General features: G+C 39.2%; 1 protein-coding gene across 2 annotated transcripts in view; it reads left to right on the top strand.

Annotated features, from left to right (window-relative positions):
* The window catches only part of TBL1XR1 (TBL1X/Y related 1), a 108352-nt gene extending 84408 nt beyond the window's left edge, over nt 1-23944 (top strand). For both annotated transcript variants that reach the window (XM_053951813.1, XM_053951812.1), the window contains 14 exons: nt 1678-1780; nt 3944-4089; nt 5555-5774; nt 7784-7916; nt 8747-8888; nt 9174-9237; nt 9339-9436; nt 11172-11232; nt 12387-12508; nt 12978-13052; nt 15453-15580; nt 15760-15925; nt 16806-16907; nt 18591-23944. In XM_053951813.1, the coding sequence (XP_053807788.1) occupies nt 1723-1780; nt 3944-4089; nt 5555-5774; nt 7784-7916; nt 8747-8888; nt 9174-9237; nt 9339-9436; nt 11172-11232; nt 12387-12508; nt 12978-13052; nt 15453-15580; nt 15760-15925; nt 16806-16907; nt 18591-18617 (1542 nt within the window). In that variant the 5' untranslated portion in view covers nt 1678-1722 and the 3' untranslated portion in view covers nt 18618-23944. The remainder of the gene's footprint in view (nt 1-1677; nt 1781-3943; nt 4090-5554; nt 5775-7783; nt 7917-8746; nt 8889-9173; nt 9238-9338; nt 9437-11171; nt 11233-12386; nt 12509-12977; nt 13053-15452; nt 15581-15759; nt 15926-16805; nt 16908-18590) is intronic.
* Nucleotides 23945-26413: the final 2469 nt, after the last annotated feature.

The following is a 26413-nucleotide window of genomic DNA, read 5'->3' as shown; positions in this document are numbered from 1 at the left end:
AAAAAAAGAAAAAATTAAATTTGCAATTTAATTTTTTTCCTTCAGAAACTAAAGCCATCTCCCCCACAGCATGGCTGTGAGCTGCGTGACCTCATGCCTGGGGCAGGTTTGGGGATGTCCATGTGTGGTTTCAGGCAAATAAACTCCTCTTCATACCTGAGTTCATCCTTCAGCCTCTACTGTTCTTGAGGGGTTTAATTGAGACTTGTTTTTGCAGCATGATGGGACTTGTGGGAAGGTCTGGAGTGCTGTTCCCACTGTCCAGCTGAGTTGCAGCTGACTGGTAAAACTCAAAGTTAGGTGATAAGAAAAGAGTATGGTCATTTTCTCCTGTTACCTTGGGAGTTCTTTCTAGGAAAAGATGCCCAGGGAGAATACACACGGCAGCCTTGTAATGCCAATCATAACCTTGTAGTTGTTACTTTCTGTTGTATTCACCACTTTACCATTGGAGCAGCAGTGGCCAGACCATGCAGCCATGTAGCAAGAACTTTCTATTTTGAGTGATGTAGGAAAATCCATTCTCTAGTACTTCTGTACATCAGATCCCAGGTAAAACTTTGTCAAATAGCAGTAGGAAAGTCACTTTGCCTTCTCAGACTCCAGTTCTGTAGGAGAAGCAATGGTGGCGGTCAGCTGGGTAAAACCCAGGGAAGGTTTGCTGATGGAAAGTGCTGGACAGATAATTGGAACAGGAGGTGGACATTATTTCATAACATGTTCTGAAAGCTGATGTTTTCACTTGTTTACTTGGAAAGGTCAGAGTTTTCAAACACTCAGACATCATGAGAATGTTCTCAAAAATGACACTTTGAGGCAGAAAAAATACTGTGTTCTGTCTCTTCTTGTCTTAAAGACTGCTGTTGCCTCATATTTTCCAAGTTTATAATCAAAAGTATATGTAGTCTGATACATGATTTGTCTTGCTAAATATTTGCCATTACTAAAATCAAGCAAAAAATTGTGTGTGTGTCTGTAAATATATATATCCCATCAATATTTTTGAAGCACTGACTGAAAGCCTAGGGAAATGTTACTAAAAATAGACTGTTTGAAGTTTGTTTCTAATGTCAAGAATTCCTTTTGCAAAGCCAAAAGGTATGGCTGTTTTCTAATCTTTAGTGGGATTAGCTGGGCTTGTTTGAGCAGACACTGTGTTGTAGCTCATACAGCTCATACTGTTCTGCACCTTTTCACTAGGGCAGGAGTACCTGAAAATTGGAGTAGATAAGAATGTAAAAGTGAGAACCTGCTTGGATGCCAATGTGAAATCACGTTCTTGGTCTTTGTTAACGAGGCAGAGAGAGACCCATGCTATAAAAGATGTATTCCATAGCAGTAATGTAGATTGGATGAAACTTGATTATTTTTTAAAACCTGTGGTATGAAGCCTTTTTTAGTACTGATATTAAACAGCAGAGTTCCCCAGTCCATACCAACTTCCATTGTATGAGAATCTGGCCCATTAATATTTAATTTACTGACCTTTATTTTGTGGTGAGACAAATGACTTTTTAATGACTCCAGTAGACTTATTTGCATTATAAAATAAAGCCATTGTCTATGCTGCCAGGGAGTTACTTACTTTATAAATATAGCACTTGTTGGGAAATACCTATTAGGTACTAAAAATATTTAATTGACCTAGTTTTTTTTTTTTTTTTTTATTATTTGCAGGGTTGTGTCCTTTGTTGTGACCTCATGGTTTAACTGGGAATAAAGATGAGTATAAGCAGTGATGAGGTTAACTTCCTGGTATATAGATACTTGCAAGAGTCAGGTGAGTTTTTACACTTCTGGTTATTAAACAATGCATAATTTATTTGATCTTCATCTGCAACTGGCTTTAGCAAACACAGGCTCATTTAACTATTTTGCCAGTAGGCATGTGCTTCTGTCTGAACTGTTTCTTGGTGTTTCTTCTCAACAAGAGAATGAATTCCTGCCAAGTTACCTTCTGTAACTTAATCAGATTTAGTCATTTGGAGTCTTCAGATGGCAGTCAAGCAGCCAAGGACTCACTCGATTGCTAAAATGCATTTTCCTGGAGATCACTTCCCTACAGGGTGATGATGGCACTTTGCACCATTTTCTTCAGGGCTGCTTGAAGAAGAAAATAGAAAGATCAGCAAAATGCTGTTTTTTCCTGTTGTTTTGGAGTGATGGTGCTCCTGCCAGCTGGTCTTGTGTAGCTGAATTCCTTGCCTGAACGTGACTGTGGGAGGGCAGATATGGCTGTGTTTGAAAGAAAGAAGTAACAACTGTGACTATGACTTGTATCACTTGATTCTAAATAGAGATGAACAGATTTTTTAAAGGAATAACCCAAAAGCCTCCATCCCTCCAGGACCTGTTTTTTGGAGGATCTTGTCCTTCTGAGTAGCCAGAATCTCCTACTTCTTAGGAGAAAGAGCAAAATACACTTGAACGTTGTCAGACTTGAAAATAAACCTTTTTCCTATCATATCCCTCCACACTGACTGTGCCTGTACAACACAAGAATGCAGCAGTGCTCCCTTATTTTTACAGCTTCCCCAGCCCAGTCAGATCAGCAGTTTGAGTTTGTGTTGCATGTTTGGGTTTCTAGATGCAACCATATGGCTTCAGGGAGTTTTGTGGTGGTGGTTATTCGTGAAGCTCTGTAAGAGACAACATCATCTTTTACTCACAACTGTGATATTGATTGCTTAACGCAGCCTACATTTAGAATGGGAAGATCTGATTGGAAGTCAGGGCATGCCCCAGTAAATGAACAAGTGATGATTGTCAGCTGGCAGGAGGGAACATGATCTCAGCAATACATAAAAGAAGTCTGCAAATTAAAGCAAAAATATACTGTTATCTTAAGACTGGAGTTTAAGAGATCAGCTTTAAGGTATATACATATAGATATATAAGAAAATATACACATATATTTCATCTTTTACCTTGCTGTTTCAACATTTAGAGATTCATAGTTTTTGTTTAGTGATTGCTGATGGGTGGCTTCAGGCTTGTTGGAAATGCATTTGACTGATGCAACATATGTCCACTGCTCATGGACTTCCCAAATTGAAAAGAGAAGCACCAGAAGCAATGGTAGATGGCAGACTTTTACAGTTTCTGCTTGTCAAAAGAAAGCAAAACCTCATTTTTCTGCCTGAATTTACTGAAAACTACTACACACTCTTATGCCAGTTGCAGATTGCTTTTGCCATAGAAGCCAAACTTACAAAATTGCTTCATCTTAATTTGAAAGTTTGCAGGCAGCTTCTTGCTTACGTGTCAGGGAAAAAGGAAAAAAAAATAAAGTAGCTTAAGAAAAAAATGCCATGACAATAGTTAACTTGCTGAAACAACTATTTTTCTCTAGCTTAAATTCACTTTTTCAAGGTGATCAAATAAATAGCAAGCAGCTACCATTGCTGCACCATAACATGTTTGCCACTTCTTAATCAGTGCACAGTGCTGATGTAGCTCTAAATGCCAGAGCTTATACAATTATGGCAGCACTGTACCATGAGCTGAATTCTGTTCACGTACAGATCCATTTCACTTTGATGGGTGTCAAATCAGTGAGTGAAAAGAGCAAGTGAGTCTTGTGTCTTGGACATATTTTTTTTTATTAAATACTACATATGATACAATGTAAAAACATTTCATTTTTGAATATGCAAACACATTTAAATGCTATAGTGAATTGTGTATTTTATATTGACTCGTGCACAAATGTTTTGCCGTTGATACTGTAATTAATAATTGTTGTGTTTATGTATGAACTTTGCTTTTCTCCCTTTGCACATATAAACTATGAGGGAATTGAGGTGTTTTGACAAGTCTTTGACAAGTATAGCATTATACTTTGTACAATTTGCACGGGTTTTAAACAGAAGGTCCTACCGTGGTACAGCAAGTAGCATTGTCTATCTGTAAATCAATTCTGATGTCTTTGCCTTGTCTTTAGGGTTTTCCCATTCAGCATTTACCTTTGGTATAGAGAGCCATATCAGCCAGTCTAATATAAATGGTGCTCTGGTGCCACCAGCTGCTTTGATTTCCATCATCCAGAAAGGTCTGCAGTATGTAGAGGCAGAAGTCAGTATTAATGAGGTAAGGAGGCTTTGCCTGCAGGAGCATTGTTTCTTTGCTTGCAGTAAGTTTGAATGTCAGTATTTTTTTTTAACTTGTATCCTATTTACTTACTTTTACTTCAGATTCCCTACTTCTGGTGTTCACCATGACTCTAGTGGTGGAACCAGAGTGGAGTGACATAACTGGGTGGGGGTTCTGCCCAGTGCAGCCACCCAACACCAGGCATGGTGTTCTGGCTCATTGCTTAAAGGTCCATTGCCTGCAGAGATTTTACCCTACTCTAATGTTGTAGTGCATCCAGTGCAAGGGGATAATAATTGAGACTAGTAATCTCTTCATTTTGTGGTTTTGTAGACTGGCAGTAGGGAGGTGGGAGAGCACTGTGCAGCTCTTGTTTGGGCTCTTGTGTCATCACAGTGAAGTAATGTGAGCCCAAAGGCAAGATTTCCAAGGAGAGAGAGGATTTGGATTTGTGGCAGGAAGGCTGAAGGTATATGCCAGTTTGCCTTTTGCCTCTGCTGGCTAATTCATCTTGAGCAGGATCTGTTAAATTTGATGTTTAAATGGTTATTCCAGCAGTACAGAAAGCTATGTATCTTCCTGCCTGATGTTGCAGACACTCTCCCTCAATTTCCATTCTCATTTGTGCCTGGAAGGTGAGAAGCCTTTCTGTGTGTCAGTCAGATTACTGAAGGAAACTTCCCCCCCCCCCCATTAATTCTGCTCACTTTCCAGTCTCCCTTATGTTTGCTGTTTGTGTGGTTTTCACAGTCCTAGTGAAGCAAATCCTTTCCCTTAGGAAGCCTCAGAAAAATAAAGCAAGTGGTAGGAATAGAAGAAGAAGACCCTATATTTATTGCAAGGAATCCTTGTAGTCCCTAAAAATAGATCCTTACAAAGCCCTAGCATATGTATAAGGGTATTTTTAACTGGGTCTTGTCCATTTCAGGATAAAATTCTTCCTTGTTGTTTGAAAGCATGCCAGCACAGTTTAAAAAAAGGAAGAAAACTAGTCAACTCCCCAGATAATATGTTTATGGAAAGTATTAGTCTAATAAGACTATAACTTCACAAGTCAGTGACCCGAGTTGCAATGTTTGCAGCTCTCTCTTCAAACAAACCATTAGATTTTGCTGCAGCCACTCATGTTTGAAATCATATTCATAGATAGCTTACAGAATTTTTGCTTTAGCAGACAATTCAGCAAACTCAAAACAAGTAACTTTTGATTCCACAGGCTCTCCCAGAGGCCTGTGGTGGTTTTTTTTACATACTTATGGTGGCCACTTAATTTTACATTAAAATTCCAGTCCTGACCACAACAATGATGAGTTATCACTTCCAGCACCATATGTAAACCACTTTATTATATTAAATCAAAATGTTTTCTTTAGTTTTGCTTGGAATCTTTGCCCGTAATGTTAATTTGTACTTGGTGTTATCTTTTTTTTTTTTTTTCTTTTCTCCCTGTGCTGTAATTTAGGATGGTACCTTGTTTGATGGTAGGCCGATAGAGTCTCTCTCACTGATAGATGCAGTGATGCCTGATGTGGTACAGACAAGACAACAGGCCTACAGAGACAAACTTGCACAACAGCAGGCAGCAGCTGCTGCAGCTGCAGCCGCCACCAACCAACAGGGATCAGCGAAAAATGGAGAAAATACTGCAAATGGAGAGGAGAATGGAGCACACACTATAGCAAGTAAGTTGAGACAGAAATTGCTTTAAGCTGGGTTAGCACTTCCGAGTTGTTTCTCATTGTATGAGCTTGTAGACAGTGAGGTAAAAATGTGGAGTTTGGAGTAACCCTTCAGCTTGCCAAGAATTCCTTCACCACAGGTCATCTTTGAACAGATCGTGTCTCACCTTTGGCTGTCCCCATTTTTGATATCTGGGATTGCAGGAGTCAAAGTTCTGAATTCATTAATTCACAATATTCCCTTGACTGGTCTCACTTCCAGTACTGCTTCTTTTCCATCACCTAAAGGTTTTTCACAGGGCCTTTGCATAAAAAGGAGAAAAAAATTGAGTCCTGTACAAGGAATGAGGAAAGGAGTCTGCCAGTGCATGGCTGGTTAAAACTGAGTATTGCTGGTGAAGCTCTTCCAACCCCTTCCAAAAAGTTCTGTAAAACCCATGGATCCAAGAGCTGTACCTGGCTCTTCTAGTGATATTGAGGTCAGGGTTGCTGGGACAAGCCCTGTGTCCCTTGTCTCTTTTATCAATATCAGTTTTCACTATTTGCTATTCAAAATTGCTCGATACAACTGCTCTCAGGTTTGCTTTATTCATGAATTCCATTTTAGTTGTGATTGGTGAAATAAATGGCTTCTGTTTGTCATCAGTGGTCAAAGGAACACACCTTACAATAAGGCTTAGTATGGAAAAGTTTGGGTCAGGCATTAAACTGATTTTGAAATCAGTTTGAGTGATTTTGGAAATACTCTTCTGGAAGTCTGAATTTTATATTTGAGTGTGGGATTTACAGTTCTTTTTGTAAAAACACCTGAAAAAATGCCATTTTTGAGAGAATATTAATATTGAGCCACGTACAAGTTTTACAGCCTGATTTTACTAGATCTTTTTGTTAGTATATATGATAAAAAGCTAGAATACATTTTTTGGCTGAAACAAACGAGGTCTCTACTTTGATGCTTTAATTTAAAAATCTCAGAGGAGTGTTTACTTGGTAACTGTGAGCTGGATAGAGGAAGGGTAGACCTCGGATCTCAACCCTGTTAAATGTGATCTACCAGCAACCCCTGCTGGCTGTACAGCACTTCAGACTGGCATAGATCCTCTGACTGAAGCAATGCTTTATGTGGTGCTCTTTCTGAAAAAATACTGATGTTTTAATAGCCTCTTCTATTTTCTCACATGCACAAACAGTGGCGGAAACCCTTAATGCTAAATTAAGCAATAGCTGTGAAATTATTTCTTTAACCGCCGTGAATAAATATGGAGCAGGTGAACTGTGCAGCATTCCTTACATTCTGCATTTGCACTCATCATTAATTTATTTTTAATAATAGAAAATGATTGATGGTAGATGCCAAGAAAACTGTTTTGTCAGTTGAATTACCCCTAGTATGTTCTGCAGAACAATATGGTTTCAATCTCACTTCCATGCAGAAAGTTACGCTGCCATAATTCCACAGTAATTGCTGATGAAGTTTGAGAAGCTTGGTTATGTTAACTCTATCACCAAATGTAATTATATTCATTGAAGGCATTTTGTAAATGGAGTGTCAGAGATGTAGATTTAAAGCCTGTTAGACTGCAATTGGTGTAAAGAGAGATTTTTGAAAACTAACGTGTTAAAAATGTATTCCTGCAGCACAAGCTAGACTAGTAACATATTGTACTCTGCAGTATTGGGCCTGAAAAACAGAGTACTTGTAACAGCATTTATTTTTTAGCATAGCAAAAAATTAACTTTTGGCCCTAATTCTGAAGCTCCAAATTTAAATCCGTTTGGATGTGAAGGTTTACAGGGGCGAAGAGTTTTCTCACATTTTCGAAACTCCCCATCTGTTTATAGTGCTTCATTAATTGGAACTTAAAAAATAGCATGACAGCTCTGTCAAATTTTTGAATCACATAAATTGTGAATTCTTGCACTCATGGCAGAAGAATCTGAACCATACAGGCGTCACAATGTCCCAAAAGACTCAAATCCACCTCTCTGTACTGTTGTTTCCCATAATGCAGATAATCACACGGATATGATGGAAGTAGATGGAGATGTGGAAATCCCTCCCAACAAGGCAGTGGTGCTGCGTGGCCACGAATCCGAAGTGTTCATCTGTGCCTGGAATCCCGTTAGTGACCTTTTGGCCTCAGGGTATGTGCACTGCCCACGTGTGTGTGTGTGGAATGTCTGTGCTGGGGCACACTGCTGCTGCATGGAAGGGCAGCAGGCTCAGGGAACACCTACCCCAAGCATCAAATGGCACGGTGCTGTGTAGAAAATAGTGCTTTAAAATGGATATTATTATTATTATTATTATTATTATTATTATTATTATTATTATTATTATTATTATTATTAATGATGATGTAATGGCAGAAGGCTCAGGGAACACCTGCCCCAAACATCAAATGGCCACAGTGTTTGTTCTTTAGAGAATAGTGCTTTAAAATGGATTTTTATTATTATTATTTATTAATGCATAATTAATATATAATCAATTAACATACTAGAACATACAGGTATAATATACAAGTATAATATTATAATATATAATCAATGTATGTTATAACATACATTACATAGCGTATATATTGTGTAGCATATATCATTATATATTCTATATTACATACTATGTATGTATATATGTATATGTAATATATATAAAATGTATAAGTATATAAAGGTAATATATATTAAATGTGTAATATGTTAAAAATGTAAATATATATGTGTATATGTAATATATATAAAACTATATATAGTGCTTTATATGACTATATATATAATATATATTATCCATTATTTTACATACCATACATTATAATGTCACATATTATTAGCATATTATTGGTATACGGTATATTGCACATTATATAACATTACAGACTGTCTTTATAAGGATACATGTAGCTCTGTGCATGAAATAAACGGGCTGGGCCGTGGGTGACCAGCAGCATTTCTGTCCCCACGGGTGCGTGCAGGTCTGGCGATTCGACAGCGCGGATATGGAACCTGAGCGAGAACAGCACGAGCGGCTCCACGCAGCTGGTGCTCCGGCACTGCATCCGGGAAGGGGGGCAGGATGTGCCCAGCAACAAGGACGTGACCTCGCTGGATTGGAACGTAAGTGCCCGTGGCAGCGCTCCGAATGCTCCCAGGAAAACCCTGCTTACAGCATCTGGTGGGCAAATTTTAGGTGACAGCAGCGGTGGCCTCTGTGGCAGCACCTGAAATATTTCTGTTTTGAGGAGCGTTGTAACTTCTTTTATTATACTTCAGGAACTTCTTTCTAATAACTTGAAAACAATAAAATATCGTAACTCCTATGCAGATCTATTCTACCTCAAATTTGCTTTGTGCTCTTTGAGTTAAGCAGTAAAAATAAATAAATAACCTTTTTGCTGGCAGAGTGAAGGTACACTTCTAGCAACTGGGTCTTATGATGGCTTTGCAAGGATATGGACTAAAGACGGTAAGCAAAATACTTTTTGATTTACAATATATTTTCCTATATTGTGGCTCACGGCATAGTTTTTTATTTTTTAATGTATTCATATCAATATAAATTTTCAGGTAATCTTGCCAGCACCTTAGGGCAACATAAAGGTCCTATATTTGCGTTAAAATGGAACAAGAAAGGAAACTTCATTTTAAGTGCAGGAGTGGACAAGGTGAGATAATCTTTGGTAAAATTAAAATTCTTTCCTTCACCGTTATAATCTAACTGTAAGCAAAATAGCAAAACTATGCAAAGTAAGTAAATGACACTAAAGGCATGGGATGTAAATATGTGCTTACAAAGATCTTGTTATGCTTAGCTGTGTTTCCTTGGGTTTTATAGTAGTTTGTTGAGATATTTTAATTTCCTAGATTTCAGTGTCTGTGGATCTCTTCCCATTTAGGTTAGTCTGAGTTGGAAAGTAAGTGTATTGAAACCAGAAACATTGAACCTTTGTAAAACCAAACCATCTAAATTCAGTGAAGCACTTCATGCAAAGCCTTAGGAAAAAGAAATGTACTAGAGGGATAGATCAAGGCTGAGTTGGATATCAGTCAAACCTGAGACCGAGTATAAAGATTAGAGCTGGAACATAAGGGAAGTTGATATATGTGACTGGGGAGGTGCCAGTTGTGTAATCCATGGAGCTCATTGTTTACTGTGTTTTATTTCACATCTCTAAACATATTCAGGTTTACAAGGTCTTCTAGTTCAGAGCTGCTGTTAGTGTGAGAGGTTTTATGTATGAATGGTAGGAAGGGCACAGAGTGATGGGAAATACACCTCGAGTGAATTCAGAGAATCAAATAGACTATAGCAAGAGTAAGGAGAGTTGATTTTTTCTTCTGTAACTCATTCAAGGTGCAGAAGTCAGCAAAGGTTCTCTCTTAGAGTGGCAAACTGCAACCTCAGTACAACCACTTAAAACTGGCAGTGTCACTGTAAAGTAGTAAATTTTCTCCTTTATTTGTTGTGTTTTTTTTCCTTCCCTGCATGCATTTACTTGGTTTGCTTTATTAGCCAGCTTTATAAATGCTTGTGTTGGCACAAAGGAAGGAAAATTTAATGTCTCAAAGCATGGAAAGGATGTGTTTACTCTTTTGGCATCTGTGATGGTTATGCCAGTTTTTAAATATTTGTGGAGGTACAGCTTTCATTTGCAGGAAAATAATTAAGGAAGAAATAGAAACCTTATTTCAGTCAATAAAACTTCTTAGACAAACTGAGATTATGCTTTGAAAAATATTCTGCTTTAGCAGAGAGAATAACCCAACCTTAGGCTCCTTTTCCATAATTATTTTGTGTGGTCAGTTCATGCTTCCATTGAATTTGGTGTTAAAATTTTCATTGATCATTGAGGTAGGGCAGGGATATTGGCATATAACATACTGATGATAAGATACTGATTTTGTCACATAAGATTTCTTTAACCAGAAGGTTATGAAAGTATTGGCAGAGAACAACATAGAAGGAAATTACACCCTTAAATTTTTCAGTATGTGACTAATTGTTAATAATATCTCCTTAGGAACAAGTAAGTAGCTGATACTACAATTTGAATATACAAGTATTTGAATTTAAAATAGGTGTGTGGAATGGATTACAAGAATATAAATAGGGCTAAGGGGATAACACTGTTTAAAAGCCCACAAATTCCTTTTTCCCTCTAGACCCCAAAATGTTATGGCTAAAGACCTTTCTAATGCAATCTTAAATTTTCTACTGTTTTCTGTACATCTACTACTATTTCTTTTAGTACTGGATCAAACTCTAGAAATGTATAATCAAGAGCAGGTTTGGGTGATGGTGAGCAGGGTAGGTATTCTCATACTTGTGAGTGGTGATAGTTGTGGGGAAAGCAGCAATTGTACAAGTTTGTTTATTGTTTATTTATCTGTTTAACACAGACCACAATTATTTGGGATGCCCACACTGGCGAAGCCAAGCAGCAGTTTCCTTTTCATTCTGGTAAGTCTTGATTTCATCATTCAGATTTGTCATCTGAAAAGACAAAAATATGTTATTTTAAAAACTAAATTTAAAAATCTGATGTTTGTGGTTCTTATTTGCATAATTTAAAAATCTTACAGCTAGTCTTTGGTTACTTATAGTCCCGTATTGGAATATTGAGAATGTAAACAAAGATAGATTTGTTCTGATTTTATAACTCATAGTTTTATTGCAGTACCAACAAAGTCGTAAGAGATAAATAATTCAAGTATTCCTGACTTTCTGTAGTATGGTGGCAGACAAATCATGTGGTTGGGCCACAAGGGTGTTTATCACCTAAGGACTGCATTTCGTCCTCCTGCTGCAGAGATCCCACCCCGTGTCCCACTGCTCCGCTGTCCCCGGATTGTTTGGCCACAAACCAGCTGAAAGCTGTTCGCTGGCCAGCGGGGGTGGGAGTGCAGGAGGTCAGACAAATTGCTTTGTGGGCTGTGTGCTGAGCAATCCTGCCAGAATTAGCTGGAAAACAGAATGGACAGGATGGCAGACGTGCCGTTGAAGGGCCTTTAAGAAACGTGTCTTGTTCCCAGTCCTTACTCTGCTCGTGCCACATTTCCAGTGCCATGACAGCAGTCAGAAACATCAACTCAGCATTTACTCCAGGCACTTCTCTCTGTGCTGTCTGCCATAAATAGCTGGCTTGATCAAATGGAACATGTTGCCCATGATTAAGCTTCAAGTTACCACACCTTAAATGCTGGAATTAAGAAAGGAAATAAATCCTCACCCATCCCTGAGCACGAGCAGGAGCTGCTGGTGGAGATGAGCTCATGCATGATGATGTGTGAAGTTGTGAGAACCTGTTCCTTGTGCTGACTCCTGAGATTTCTTTATAGATGACTTAACTACAGCTTGACGTTCCTGCTGCACTGTCTTCTGTATAACTTTGATTTCAAATATGTTCCATATTTTGATGACTTAAATTAAATTTGTTCCATTTTGTGTAAGACTTGTTTTAGCTGCATTTCTTGCTGTTCATAGTGTTTATCTTCAGAACTGCTGTAAAATTAACGATTGTTTCCTTGTGTTCCAAGGTGGTGTATGCTAAATTTGTACATCAGATTCCAGCAGAGTGTGTATCATAGCTTTAAATATCTTTCTTTTTCTTTTAGCACCAGCATTAGATGTTGATTGGCAGAGTAACAACACATTTGCCTCATGCAGCACAGACATGTGTATTCACGTTTGTAAACTAGGACAAGATAGGCCCATCAAAACCTTCCAGGGTCACACAGTAAGTACTGCAAAAAGGGGGTTGCTCTGTGATATTTTTATTAGTGAGAGATTGGGGACTCAGTAAACTTACCAATACCCAGCACTTGTGTAATTGGCTACAGGCAGTAGATGCACACATAGGTAGTTGTGGTTAAGGTCTTAAAGTAATCACAATCTCTGTGATTATCAGAACAATTCTCATCCCCATGTGCAGCTTGTTTTACCAGTGCCAGGGTGCAAGAGTGAGCTTTAGAAGAAGCATGGCAACTTCAAAACTTTACCAGGTGGTGTACAAGAATGCATGGGAAATGTGATAAATGGATAGCAAAAAGCTCTTAGTTGTTATTGAAGGCAAAGTTATGAATAAAAATTAAGTGTTAAAATCCTGACAATTATGCAAATGCTCATAACTGCTGTCCAGCTTTATGTTTTGTAAGCTATCATTTTATAATGGAAAACTCTGACTTACTCTCATTGTTCACTTTTAGAATGAAGTAAATGCAATCAAATGGGATCCAACTGGCAATCTGCTGGCATCCTGCTCTGATGACATGACTCTAAAGGTAATGGGAGTTCTGGGGCTGGCCCTTGTCTTTGTAGACTCTGGAATGCACTCCATTAGCCTGGACATTCCAGCAGTATCGCTGTACTTGCTGTGTTGTCCTGTATTTGTTCTTTTTTAATATAACAAGGTTAGGCAATCCTAGAAATCCTTATTAATCAGGACCAAGCTTTGGTCCAGAGAACTTGTTACAGGCTGCTAGCCTGAGACTTGGAGCATGATTTATTAGGTGCTTTTAGCTGTTCACAGAATCAGGTCATTAATCATTAAGCTGTCATGCTTGATGGTTGCTTTTGGTTAAAAGAAAAAAGTTGGAATGCATGTCAGGTAGCACATACAAGAATGGGTGACTTGATCCTTTCCTGGTTTTCTTCTGCTTTCCCCTTCTTTCTAGTGAAGATCTTTGGCATGTTGTTTCTTCAGAGGCCATGTGCACTCCTGGATTTTTCCAGTTCATCAGGAGTCATTCTGCAGTTTTCAATCACACCTACACTTGTCCTCCCAAGTGATTCACAGCTACGTGCTTTCTTGTAGAACAGGGACAAACTTGTGAGTGCAGAGGACACTGCAGCTTACACATGTGATTTCAGGGCACTCTAGAGATCCTTACAAACCTGTCACCAGCAGAAGTGAGGTTGTTCATGCCTGACAGGCCTGTGCTGCTTCCATGGTACAGATGCTTTACATTCACTGGGACCTTCAGCACTGTGCTTGGTAGAGTTTCAGGATACATTTTTTACATTGACAGCACTGTCCTACTGGTAACCCTTGGGACAGTTAATTCTATCCAGCTCACTGTTATTTAATCAGGGAATGGCTGAATGAATATCCCTCCTGCTGGCACATGGTCAGGCTCTGGCAAGGGAAATCACCTTATCTAAATACAAACACTTAAGCATTAAGCCTCCAGTCTAAAGCTAGGTGTCTAGACATCTCCAGTCAGCACTGTCTAGCACTGCTGAAGAGGAAGTTATCCTTTCCTAAGTTAAGTATCTTAAGTCAAGTGTGATGAGGAAACCCCTGAGAGCATCAGTTGTTCTCTGTTGGCAGTGGATGGAGTCAAAATATCCAGCTTAAGCCAGGTATTTAATACTTAAACAGATGAAAACTCCAGGGTGATGAATTCCAGTCTGGAGCTTGAGCTGCTGTTGCTGCTGCCTCTCCATAAGGAGAGGTGACAACTGGGAATGTGTCAGCATTTGTGGGATTCAGACAATTAACTTCTTGGTGGCTATTCTGAATGGAGCCCAGGCTGGAAAGAATGTTATTGTTTTGTTCAGGATTAGCTCAAAAGCCAAGTGCTGGAGGATAAGTCTACACATTACTAATCACTTGTGGGTCACTTACTTTTCAATGGCAGAAGGAATAAATACCAGGTTTGGAAGCACATGGAAGGTGCCTAGTGATTTTTTTGCTTGGTCAGTTTCTATCTGCAGCATAATATTCTCTAGGGCAGCTGATATGGGCTCTTTCATCTGTGCTAGTTTTGGGAAGAGAAGGTAGATTTTGATCCCATCAATTAAACTGGAAATACAATTTCAATTCTGTCTGCACATTGAAGATCAATTTCCTCTTCAGCAAAGCAGCAGTTCCAAAAAGCACCATTTATTTACACATACACCTCAATTGCATCTTAAACATGAATGGGCTTAAACATGCTCCTGGTAGCTTTTTCCAACAAAAAATGAACTAAAAGCATTACTGAGACAGATATTATTAAAAATAGCATTCAGGTGGTTATCTGCCATATCAAATTTCACATGTAGGAAAAGGTATAAAAGCTTTCCCAAATCCCTTCAGTAGAGGACGTGTAAACTCTTAATAGAATAAAGTTATTTTGTTTGTTGAGCATGAACATACAGGAGTTGGAGTCCTCTAATGAACTCTGTGAAGTACTGAACACTGAAATCTGGCAGTGCAAATACTAATAAGTCAGGAAAATGCCATAGTGGTATTTGTGTCTCTGGATTTGTATGAAAACAGAAAATTTCTCTACTATCCCTTTATTTCACTCAGTCTGTGTAGCAAGAAGTTCATTTAAAAATAGGACCGTGATATTTTATCAACTCAGACGTGAGCATTTACATATTGCTCTTCTCATTTCAGCATCTGCTCTCATCCCTGCACTTTTCAAGTGGTTTGCAGTTCACTCAGGCAGTTTGGTTTCTACAGGCAGCACCTTTATTATTAATTAACCTCACTGGGGAATTAGAACACAAAGAATGAAAGGTCTTGGAATAAAATTTGGCATAATTACTCCAGAAACATAGCAATCATAGCAAATGTTTTGAGTAGCCTAAAAGATAAGTCAGCCTGCAAATGATACAGAAAAAACATGTAAAATGTATTTTAGTACAATATTGTAATAAATTATTTGTGTTTTCCTCCCTTTTTTTCATAGATCTGGAGTATGAAACAAGACAGTTGTGTCCATGATTTACAAGCACACAACAAAGAAATTTATACTATCAAATGGAGTCCTACAGGACCAGGAACAAATAATCCAAATGCCAATCTTATGTTAGCAAGGTACTATTCATTCCTGGTTTTAAATGCTTGTTAAACATTATTTTTACCTCACTTTCTATAAATGTAAATTCACAGAATGTTTTGAAGCACCTAAGATACTTTATCATATTCTGTTCGTATTAGCAACAAAAATATATTGTGTTGAGATGTAATTAATCTGTTTTGTTTTTCCTTGGCAGTGCATCCTTTGATTCTACTGTTAGGTTATGGGATGTAGACAGAGGAATTTGTATTCATACTCTGACAAAACATCAAGAACCTGTGTACAGTGTAGCTTTCAGTCCTGATGGCAGGTACCTGGCCAGTGGCTCCTTTGACAAATGTGTACACATCTGGAATACACAGGTATTGCTCTTGTCGGTGTTGAGAAGTTTGTGTTTTGGTCTTTTCCATCCTTCCAACCTTTGTTTATCCATCATACTTCACAAAAGAGCTTTGTCATTCCTAACACACTAGTTTTCTCTTTGTTTTGAGATAATTTCTTTTAATGGTTGTATATTTAATTCCTCACTTTGAATGCTTGCCTATGGTGAAGTAATACTTGTGTTTATGTTGTCTTAGCAAAAAACCAAAAAGACAAAAAAACAAACAAACCAGAAAACCCAGCCAAAAACTCACCAACAAAACCCCACATTGAAAAAAGTCTCTCCAAGAACATATTTCATCCAAAAATAGTCTTCATTAACTCTGAATTTTTAATTCCTGATAAAACAGGGGCTTTTGTGATAAATGATGACTGGGTGTAGACATACTAATCTGATTGGCTGTTTCATTGAATTTCACTGACAAACAAGAGAATGCAAAATGAGGGAAGATAATGATGACAAAGTATTTCTATGGAACTTCCTCAAATGGACACTATTACTTGTTTTGTATTTCTGGCAGAAGAAAAAGGCTTGTTATGTTCGAAAGTCTAAAGACCTTGTTGTCAGGCACGATGCAATCTGGCTACTGGGCATTGGGTATTAATTTCAGAAAGGCTCATTTTAGTAACTGGAAGTAGTCGTGACCATGCCCAGTTTTGCCTGTCAAACCCAGGAGCTCAAGATGCAATGGTTGTGCCACATTCTTTAACAAGGTGCTGAGACTGTCCACAAATCTCTTCTGGACCACTTTCCTCTGAGAATTCTAGCTTTTCAAAGCAGTGGGGAAATGTTACATGCACAAATTGTGCTTGTTCACTTTGATTTTGTTGTGTTAATTGCTTGCCTTGTCCCTTTTTTAGACAGGTGCCCTAGTTCACAGTTATCGGGGAACAGGAGGGATTTTTGAGGTTTGCTGGAATGCAGCAGGAGACAAAGTTGGAGCAAGTGCTTCAGATGGTTCAGTAAGTGTTGCTTGACTTGGTTGGTGTTCTAATAACAAACGTCATCTGGAAATCTTATAACCCACAATGGAGACAGAATTTCCTTCTCTAGCTGAAGGTTGAATACAGCCAGCTCACCTGTAGATTTTCAACTGTAACCCTGCTGTGGTATTTTATTGCAGTCCAAAAACCTCAGAAGGTGGAGATATCGCCAGTCTATATTTTCTGTTCCTTCTGGGGTCTACTGTGTCAGTGTGTTCAGTGTGGCTGGTTTGGAAACAAATTTGTTTTTTTTTCTCTGCCCTTTTCAAGGGAAAATGCTCAGTGTAGGTGATATTATTATAATGCATGACAGAAACTAAATACCTTCTGCATTGCATTCAACAGCAAAACAAAGTGCAGATTTCTAAATGCTTGTAATTAAAAAGTTCCTAAAAATGTCAGCAGCTATATATAAATATCAGTCTGCTTACTTTGCCTAGGAAAAGCAGGGAATAAAATCATGTTTAACTAATCATGAATGCTCCCACTGTCATTTCACTGCAGGGTGTTGGAGCATCACCTCCTGGCTGCTCTGACACTGCCCTGCAGAGAGCTGCAGTGGGATGGGAATGTGCAGGGTCTCCCTAAGGAGCACAGTCCTGGGGCTTTTGCTTGCCTCTGTCTCACCATGGTTTGCAAAGAAAGAAGAGGAATACTTAAGGAAAAGCAAAATTAAAGTAAAATAAGGCTGATAAGGGAATTGTGTTTTGAAGTGCTGTAGCTTCCTTTAACAAACATCAGCAAAAAGCCATCCTGGCAGCTTAGTAATGCAGAGTCTCAGGTGGCATCTTAGCACAGGTGCCAAAGCAATTCCCTCCTGAATGCTCCTTGCTGGTAAGTAAGGTTGTTTTGTTCAAATCACAAAATAGGAAGTTCTGGATTTTAAGAAGCCTAAATTTTAGAGAATTAATTTTGGTTGGTCTTTATATCATCTTAGTCTTGTAAGTGTAGGCAATATCATAAAAGGACAAAAGCTCAAGGCATATCCTGAGTAGAAGTTGATTGTCACCCCCCCCCCCAGATGACCCTTTTTTATACATGCTGTGTAACCTTTCCAGTCCTCCAATTAATTTGGCCCAAGAGGCTGATTGTACTTGGAATAGATCTGTTTTCACTTAGTTTCTGATATTTTGAAAAATGTTGGGCTTAATTTGTTCTCTATTGTTTGCTAGCAAAAGCCCTTCTCCTCCACTCTGTTGTAAATGTGCTTGCAGCTGGTGTTATCTTGTGTGTGGTTATATTTTACTAATAGATTTCTATATCTGACAGACCCAGAAGCACTACTTAGTGGAGATTTTGGGAAGACTAAAACTGGAATTTGTACACTGTTAACTGGTTTTCTGATCTATTTTGGTACTTGTCCATATACTTTAATTTCATTTTATATTTTTACAAACTAGATTCTAGTAAGTTCTCAGCCTCACAGTATTTAATAACAGGCAAACAGCTTACATAAGATGTTGCTGCTGCTCTGATAGTAATTCTGGAGGCAGCAGTGCCCTTAGTTCATAAAGGGCTCACCTGGTCATTATTTAATCATTGTAATAGACACAAGGTTAAGCTTACACAATCCACGTGGCAAGTTTTGCTCTGATACTTCACCCAGAGCTGTAAACCCCGTGGTGCTGTGCAGCTGCTGTATGTGTGTCTCTCTCGTTGCAGGTTTGTGTACTAGACCTCCGGAAATAGCGCTCTTAGTTGGAAGCCATGGACCGACTATGAATGTGTACATAGCCAAAATGACTGTCCCTGACCCATGTACTGCTATAGTCCCAATCGAACCATGGCCAGTCCACTACAGCCAAATGTAAAAGAAATATATACATATACTGTATATAAAAAAAAAAAGGAGAAAAAAAAAAAAAAAGAGGAGAAAGAAAAAAAAAAATTTACACCCTGAAGAGGATGACAGAGTTTTGTCACAGCTTGTGAATCCTGTTCACCAAGTGCTGGAATCTGCTGTGCCCCAAAATAACATTTAAAGGTTTTTGGATATGAAAAACAGAAGAGAGCGAGAGAGAGAAATATACCATATACAAGAGCAGACCCATATACATACCAAAATCAGAAGATACTAATGGCAGCCTTCATTACCCCTTCCCCCATGAATTCCATTCTCATGTGGATTTGTGGGGCATTTTTGTTTTCCTTCTCAGTAGTTGAGCAGTTTGTGTGTACAGAGAAAATGGACTTACAGAAATCTGCAGCAGTAGTTTTTTTTCCTTCGCTTTTAAACATTGGGTTTTCTGTTTTGTTTTGGTTAAGTTTACGGATGCATGAAGTAAGGGAGTGATTTAGTTTCTTGTTTATATTTTTTCACCTTGGAAAAGAAAAAAAAAAAAAGGTGTTTCTTTGAAACATGTTTTGATGCATTCTTTGAAGAGGTAGTTTGAACCTGATAATGTTTGGTACATTTTGTGGCTCCCAGAGCACAATTTTGTGAACAGAGGGAGGGTGGAAAAGGGATTAGGGAGAGAAGAATTTAAAAAAAAAAAAAAATCCTTCTTTGTGGTGTGATATTCCACATCCTTCTCATCTACAAAGTAGGATGGAAATGAGTATAATGCTATGTTTGATTTTTCTGGTGACATGGCTGAAATGCAGTAATTTCTTACTTGGGACATAATTCTGCCAAACTTAAGAACAGAAGGGCACAAAAACACAGGAATAAGAAAACAAACAGGGATGCAAAAAAAAAAAGGAGAAAAAAAATAAAGAAGACAAATGCATCTTCTGTTGCTTTAAGACCATAGCTAAAGTATGGTTAAATTGTGCACTATTGTGAAAAGGAGCAAAGTATAGCTGGGGGATTTTGTTTAAGAGGTTAAGATCTTTCTGGACAAGGGTTCATGCCACAGCTTCTTTGAAAGTTGCCCATCATTATTTGTAGGAGCTTATACATATAATTGTAACCAAACTCCAGTATTAAAAGTATTTCATGTAATTTTTCTTTATTAAAATAAAATCTTTGGCATATATTTGATAACACTGCCATTAAGAGGCAAAATGTTTACTACCTTAGATTTAAAAAAAAAAAAAAAAGATCTTAAACAGAGGACTTGCTTCAAGTTTATTTTAATAGCAGTGATTCAGCTTATTTAAAAGATGAATACTTGCACTAATTCCCCTGCTGCTCCAGTCCTGCAGTTTATTGTATCTTGTGACTACATTTTTTTCCAAATATAGGGTAGATGTAAGCTGCTATTTTTTTAATAATCACTACTATATAGTGTCTTTTACTCTGTTTACAATATCAAGTATTTTTCTTACAATGACAGATGTATATGGCAAACCTTTTTCTGCTCATGTGATTAAAAGTATACTAATAGTGATTTTATTTGTAAATGATAGCATGAGGTTGTGTTTATGCGTATGTGTAGTTGAAAAGGTTGCATCATGTCTTGCATAAGATTCCAAGAGTGTAAATTTATAAAAAGAGAGGTTGTCAAATTTATGTCACAGACATTTTACTTAAGGAATGGTTTATATTACAGAGCTTTGCAAAGTTATCGGTTTTATAACACTATTTCAATCACAATTAATTTTGTGACTTATGATTGTTAGTCTCTAACCTATTTTTTTATTTGTTTGGGGTTTTTTTTCCCCCCTCCAAGTTAAGTATAAATTCATTTGAGATAATGCAGCTTTGACATTTTAACCATTGTTCTTTAGGCATCGATTTCTGCTATTTCCGTGAAATAAACATGACTTGAAGCAAGTCTGAGTTTGGCTAAGGTAGGGTAGCAATTTGCCAGTGGTTAAGACAAGTCAACAATAATACATGGTTTATATACACCCCAGGATTATACTGCTATCATACACAGCGTTTAAAACCAACACCAAGTCATATCCATAAAGACAGTTATCTGTGGTGGTTCTGTGCCAGCTATTTTTAGGGTTTTGGAACATATTGCAAATGTTTAGAGCAATTACCCTGTGAGTTACAATATGTAGGAAACCTAATATATTGAGTGTCTGGCACTTGAAATATTGCTTTTATTGCTGGAGGTCCATGACTGTGGCTGACCTCTGTCATTTAATGAAAAAAAAATAAAAATAAAAAAAAAATCTGTGCAATAATTTTAAACTGTGCTCCCAGGAATAGACACAAATGTTTTGAGTACGTTTAAGCTGCATTTTTCGTTTAGCAATGCATTTGTCAATTGCACTGAATTTAAATCTGAAAGTCAGAAGTGATTCTTGATAGTACTTTTGTATTTTAATATGGACAGTTTATTCATTTTCATAAAAGTTATTGGATGATTCTTTCAGCCAATCTAAACCGAATTGTGGAATTCTGTGACATAGCTGCAAAATCACACAGCCATGTTTTAGGGTATTGCCATTTTCCTCTTTCTCAATCATCAGCTGTTTTGGTTGCAATTCTAGTTGCTTCAGCATAGCATCACACACTCAGAACTAGAGAACACCAGAGCTCCAGCGTGTCCAGGCCAGGGCTGTCAGGTGTGGGGCGGGCAGGAGCGTCGGCTCCGTTGGCTCGAGCGCCGTGGCCGCGCGGGCAGAGCCCGTGCCCTGGCGAGGGCCAGCAGTGCCCGCTGCCGTGGGGCCAGGCCAGCGTCCCCGAGCCCAGGTGTCCCGCTGCCATGGGGCCAGTGTCCCCAGGCCAGTGTCCCCGAGCCGAGCTCCAGCCGTAGCTGTCCTGCTGTCCTGCCTCGCATGCCACAGTGCTGCTCCTGCTCCCGCACGCCCGGAGCCGCCGCACGCCGCGTTCTGCCACCCTGCCAACCAAAAACCAGACAAAAACACCACAGAACCGTGACGTTAATTGCTGGTTTTTACAGCACAAAGGCCTCGTGTTCCAGGGTGGGGTAGACTGTCCAAATTGCTCCTTTCAAAGGGGAAGCCAAATGGCAGCAAGGCCCTGACTTCGTGTGGCGTGTGCGTGCACGCTCAGTCTTACAGATGGAGTCATTCCTATTTTTATCAGTTCAACGCGATAACAGGCAAAAGTCCAAACAGAGGATAAAAGGAAGGGGAAAAGCTGGGCTCAGAATTAATGATGGGATAAGAAATGAACTGCTCTTGAGTTCGCTGTCTTTCTGTGCATCCATCTCAGAATCCCGTTTGTCATTTTTGCATGACCAGTTCCAGGTTTCTGTAGAGTTTGTCTTTTTCTATTTTTACTTCACCTTTTTCTGCATTTTTAAATTGATGTAAAGATTCCCAACCAGTGGACTTTTTAGTGTAGTTAAGAGAATATCTAGGTCTTCATAAAAGCTTTTTTAGACTCTTTGTAATGTTGATAAACTGAGTTTATTCTGGGACTACCATTGTGCAGGGTTATTTAGCATGTCTACTAGATGATTGGAAATCTTATATGAAACACTAAAAGTGCCTCTTTTTCTGGGTTGGGTGGAGGGGAGGTAGTAGTTACCAGAGTCAGAGCGACATGGCATTTCGAAGCATGCTTCTTGATTTCGTGACACTTTAATGCATCTTGAGAGAAAGGCCAAAGATTTCTACCAGTTTTAATTGATTTTCATTTTAAAAAGCACTCCTTTTTCCTTACACTGCTTACCTCATGCTGGGGCATCTGATGGGGCGTTGTTCCTTGGGAATGTCCTTTGTGTTTAGGGAGAGCAGCGGGTGGCACAGGGCGGCCGTGCCGGTTTGCCAGCAGAGTGACCTCAGCAGCTGACACGTTAATTCATTAAAGGAGCTTCATTGCCACTGCAAACTGGGGGGTTCAGCCTGTAAATACAAGGTTGTCTGCTCAGCAGAGGGGAGCCTTGGGACCCGATTTTTCCAATCTTTCCTTCACCAGGAATCCTGCTGTCTGTCACTTCTCCCTTGCCAGGCGAGCGCTGGCGGTGCGGGGCCGTGCCGAGCCCCCAGTGTGGACAAAATCAGCCTCATCCCCCTCGAGCCGAGGGTCCCCCGGTGTCTGTGGGGTTTTGCCAGAGCAGGGCCTGCTGGATTTAGCCCAGTTCCTTTTTGGCTGATAGGCAGGATAGCTCCTCCCTTCCCAAAGCCCTGTAGAGCCATTCCCCGGTGGGATCACTCCCACCCTCTCCAGACGCCTGAAGAAAGCAGAAGCAACATTGTGGCATGTTAGAAGCAAATGCGGCTTCGGGAGACAGCAGTAAATCTCCATCAAGATCCCTGACATTTTCCGTAGGGAGAGAGACATGGAGCAGTCCTCACTTCTCCCTCTAGAGAAAGCTCTGAAATACCACGAGCTGTGAAAGTGTGACTGTCTTCACTGTCAGTCTGGTGGGAGGCAGACAAACCAGGAAAATCTGCCGTTTCGAGTGGATTGCAGATTTAGTGTTAATAGTGCTTCAGATCAGTAGTTTTGAGTACATAATTCGCTTTCTCTGCCTTTAAGTTTGAAGCTTGACAATAACTTGAGGCATGTTTTTGTTTTGTTTTTGTTTTTTTTTTTATTTTAAAATAATCATTCATTTTTACTTCATAATGTTTTTTGACATTTGTGGGTAAATACAAGAAAACAGTCTGCATGTTGTTGCTAGTCCAGTGTACTTTGCAATCTTGTCCTCAACAGACTGCAGTGTGCAGAACAGTAATTCTAGAATACAGAAGTAATTTTCTCTCTCTCCTGACATTGACATTGTAGTTGTAATGGTTTCATTTGGAGTTACAAATCCTTTGGGTCTAATTCTGTGAGCCTACCTATAGCACTGGATTAAAATGTCTGCATCATTTCTTCAGTTATCCAGTTAAACTACAACTGTTGTAAAAGTGTAAACCAGCCCATGACAGTTTTTTGTACTTGTTTAAAGGACTTTTATTGTTCAGTTTTCATGATTATTGTCTAAAGAAGACTGATATAGATGTTCTATACTGTCCTGGACCATGTTAATTACACTTTATGATGTATTTTGGTTCTACATCACAATGATTTGTCCCCAAGGCCCTTATATCCCTTCTAGGCACATTTTCTGTTGCAGTTTCCCTTTGCATTGTATTGCTTTGACAACTGTAATTTGAATCAGATCTGAAAGAGGTCCAGAATAAAATATATTTTGATATTACCTTGGCTGAATGTTATATACCAATAATTTTAGACGCTTGGGATGGAAGATTTTCAGATCATTAGGCTGGGGAAGTGACAGACTGAAACACTATTTTTAATGTTTGGTTTGGCACATTTTCACATAAGACAAGGTGCAAACAGCAGCAGGAGCCAATGCAGTGTGAGGCTGCAGGATCTTTGTGAGCACACAGTAGGTCCTGAGATGGTGACACCATCCTCTGCCACCATGTCCTGCTGTTCCATTTAGGGGAACTGATTTGTTTCGTGTTTTACATGCTCCATCTTCCCCTCAGCCCTACACCTGTGGAACAGAAGCAGAGTCCAGTGGTGCTTGCATCTGCAGCCCAGCTGTGTGGAAGGTTCTGGAGGCGTGGGAGCAGCTCCTCCCTGGTGATGGAATCTCACATCGGGGAGATCTGCTGGTACAGAGCGACACAGTTCGGCTGTGCAGAGCAACGTTGCTTGTGTTACTGTATTTCAGATGTGTGAAACCATCCAGATTCACATGTGAAATAGCATACATCCATCATACATATAATGATTTAATTCCTTTGGAATTGTGGGTCATGTCATAATCCAAGTGAGGGAACCTGGACAGTTTCTTTTCAATGTGTCAATGTTTCTTTTCAATGTGTCACCAATTTATGGTGAAATTGCTGCTTTTTCTTGTAGATTGCTGATTGCTCTGTATCCAAACGTAGTAGCTTTCTCAGTAATGCTATCAAAACTGATTCTAATATTTTGAAACTTGCTGTTGAAAAGTCCCTGTAATGAATTGAAAACAGAGGAGGGACTCTGATTTACAAGTGTAAAACCAGTCTTGCCTTCCCTTCACCTGGAGTCTGAGCTCATTGCAGGATTTCTGCATCACCTGGATTTTGAGGCAGCAATGTTGGAGCAGTTTCATGGTTCTGAGACAGACTGTGAGCTGATATTTCATTAGTGCAAATGCAGCAGCCACAGAGCAGTGTTGTGTTATGTACATGTTGCTCTCACGTGGTGGTGAATGGGCAGATCCAGCCTGTGAAGAGGAGACAGCATTCCAGGTAGGTGCCTTACTTCACTGCTTCCCAAATCTTCCCTTTGGACTTTAGTTACAGCCTGATTCTTACAACTCTGTAGGAGCTTGTCGTCTCAGGTATTCATAAAGTCCATGTTCCCTACCTCACAGGGAAATGATTTAACGGAAGTTGAAGCAATATCTTTGGTTTGCTGATGTCAGCACAGGGCAGCTGTAATGGAATAATAATTTGGGAGGAATTTATTGATGATTCTGTAGAGAATGATGATGCCCCAGTTAGTATTTTGTCCTTAAGGAAAGCTGACCCAGGAGTTCTGCAGTGCAGGGGCTTTCGTGGTTATCTGATTAACTGAAAATTGGTGCCATAAAGGCTTGGTTGAAGCATTAATAAAGACAGGTTTTCTTAACAGATGTCTCATGAAAAGGTTCTGCTTCCAGATTAATTCTTCAGTTACTAACTCAAGATTTTGGCTTCAAAAAAATGTCAAGACATCTCAATAGAGGTTGAGTATTTTCAGCAGACTATTATCTTTTTTTCCACCAAGTTTTTCTGACGTGTTCTAGATGCTGAGTGCCCTGATTTTAACCTTGAGAGCGCTGTATTTTGAGCTTTCTCAGTTACATGTTCTTGGACATTTTCAAGACTTCACTGGACTGGTGGCAGCTCGGACTGAGTGTTCTGCCTTCCCAATTAGAGAATCAAAGGGCCCAGCTCACAGTGATGCTGATGGGAAATTCCCAATTACTTCAGTGCAAGCAGACCTAGGGCAGCACTTCTGAAAAGAGATGTTGGTGGATGAAGGACTTTTTATTCTGACATATCAAAAATCCATCCATTAAAGATCAAGTTTCCTGTGCCACTGTGCTGAAGTGCTCATACCACAAGCCTAAGGCACCTTTTGCTCCTTGTGTGTTGTCTCAGCCTTGGTGGAAACCATGGCATTCTGCAGGCTCCATTTAGTATAATTTGTACCTTTGACCTTGCTTCAAATGTTTTTTTTCTGCTGACAAGAATATCTGAAGGTGTGAGGCCTGCCTTTATTAAATGCCAGGCAGAGGGGCACAAGGGGGGCTCTCCAAAGCTGCACTGGGTCCCCACAGCCTCTTTCTTGCTCAGGGAGTTGTGGTGCTGCATCATTTGCAATTCCAGAAGCCATTTGGAGCACAGTGTCTGCTGGCTGTTGCACTTGGGTTGCACTGGGGCTCTCTGCTTTATAAATATGGAAAAAGAGCTTTTTTTTTTTTTTTTTTTTTTTTTTTTTTTTTAATGATACAACACCATGTATTCATATTACTTGGGAGCCACGGTAATTTTGATATATATCCCTTAATTTCTCATAAGTGATTAGTTTTTAAAGTAGCAAATTCCCACCAGAGGACAATAGTGAAGAATTGCACTTAGTTTACTTCTTAAATAGTTACTTGAAAGTTTTGCAGTTCTTTCCC

This window comes from Vidua chalybeata, chromosome 10, assembly GCF_026979565.1.
Source record: "Vidua chalybeata isolate OUT-0048 chromosome 10, bVidCha1 merged haplotype, whole genome shotgun sequence".
Classification (NCBI taxonomy): domain Eukaryota; kingdom Metazoa; phylum Chordata; class Aves; order Passeriformes; family Viduidae; genus Vidua; species Vidua chalybeata.
Note: the sequence above shows the minus strand (reverse complement) of the source record. Positions and strands in the feature narration are given on the sequence as shown.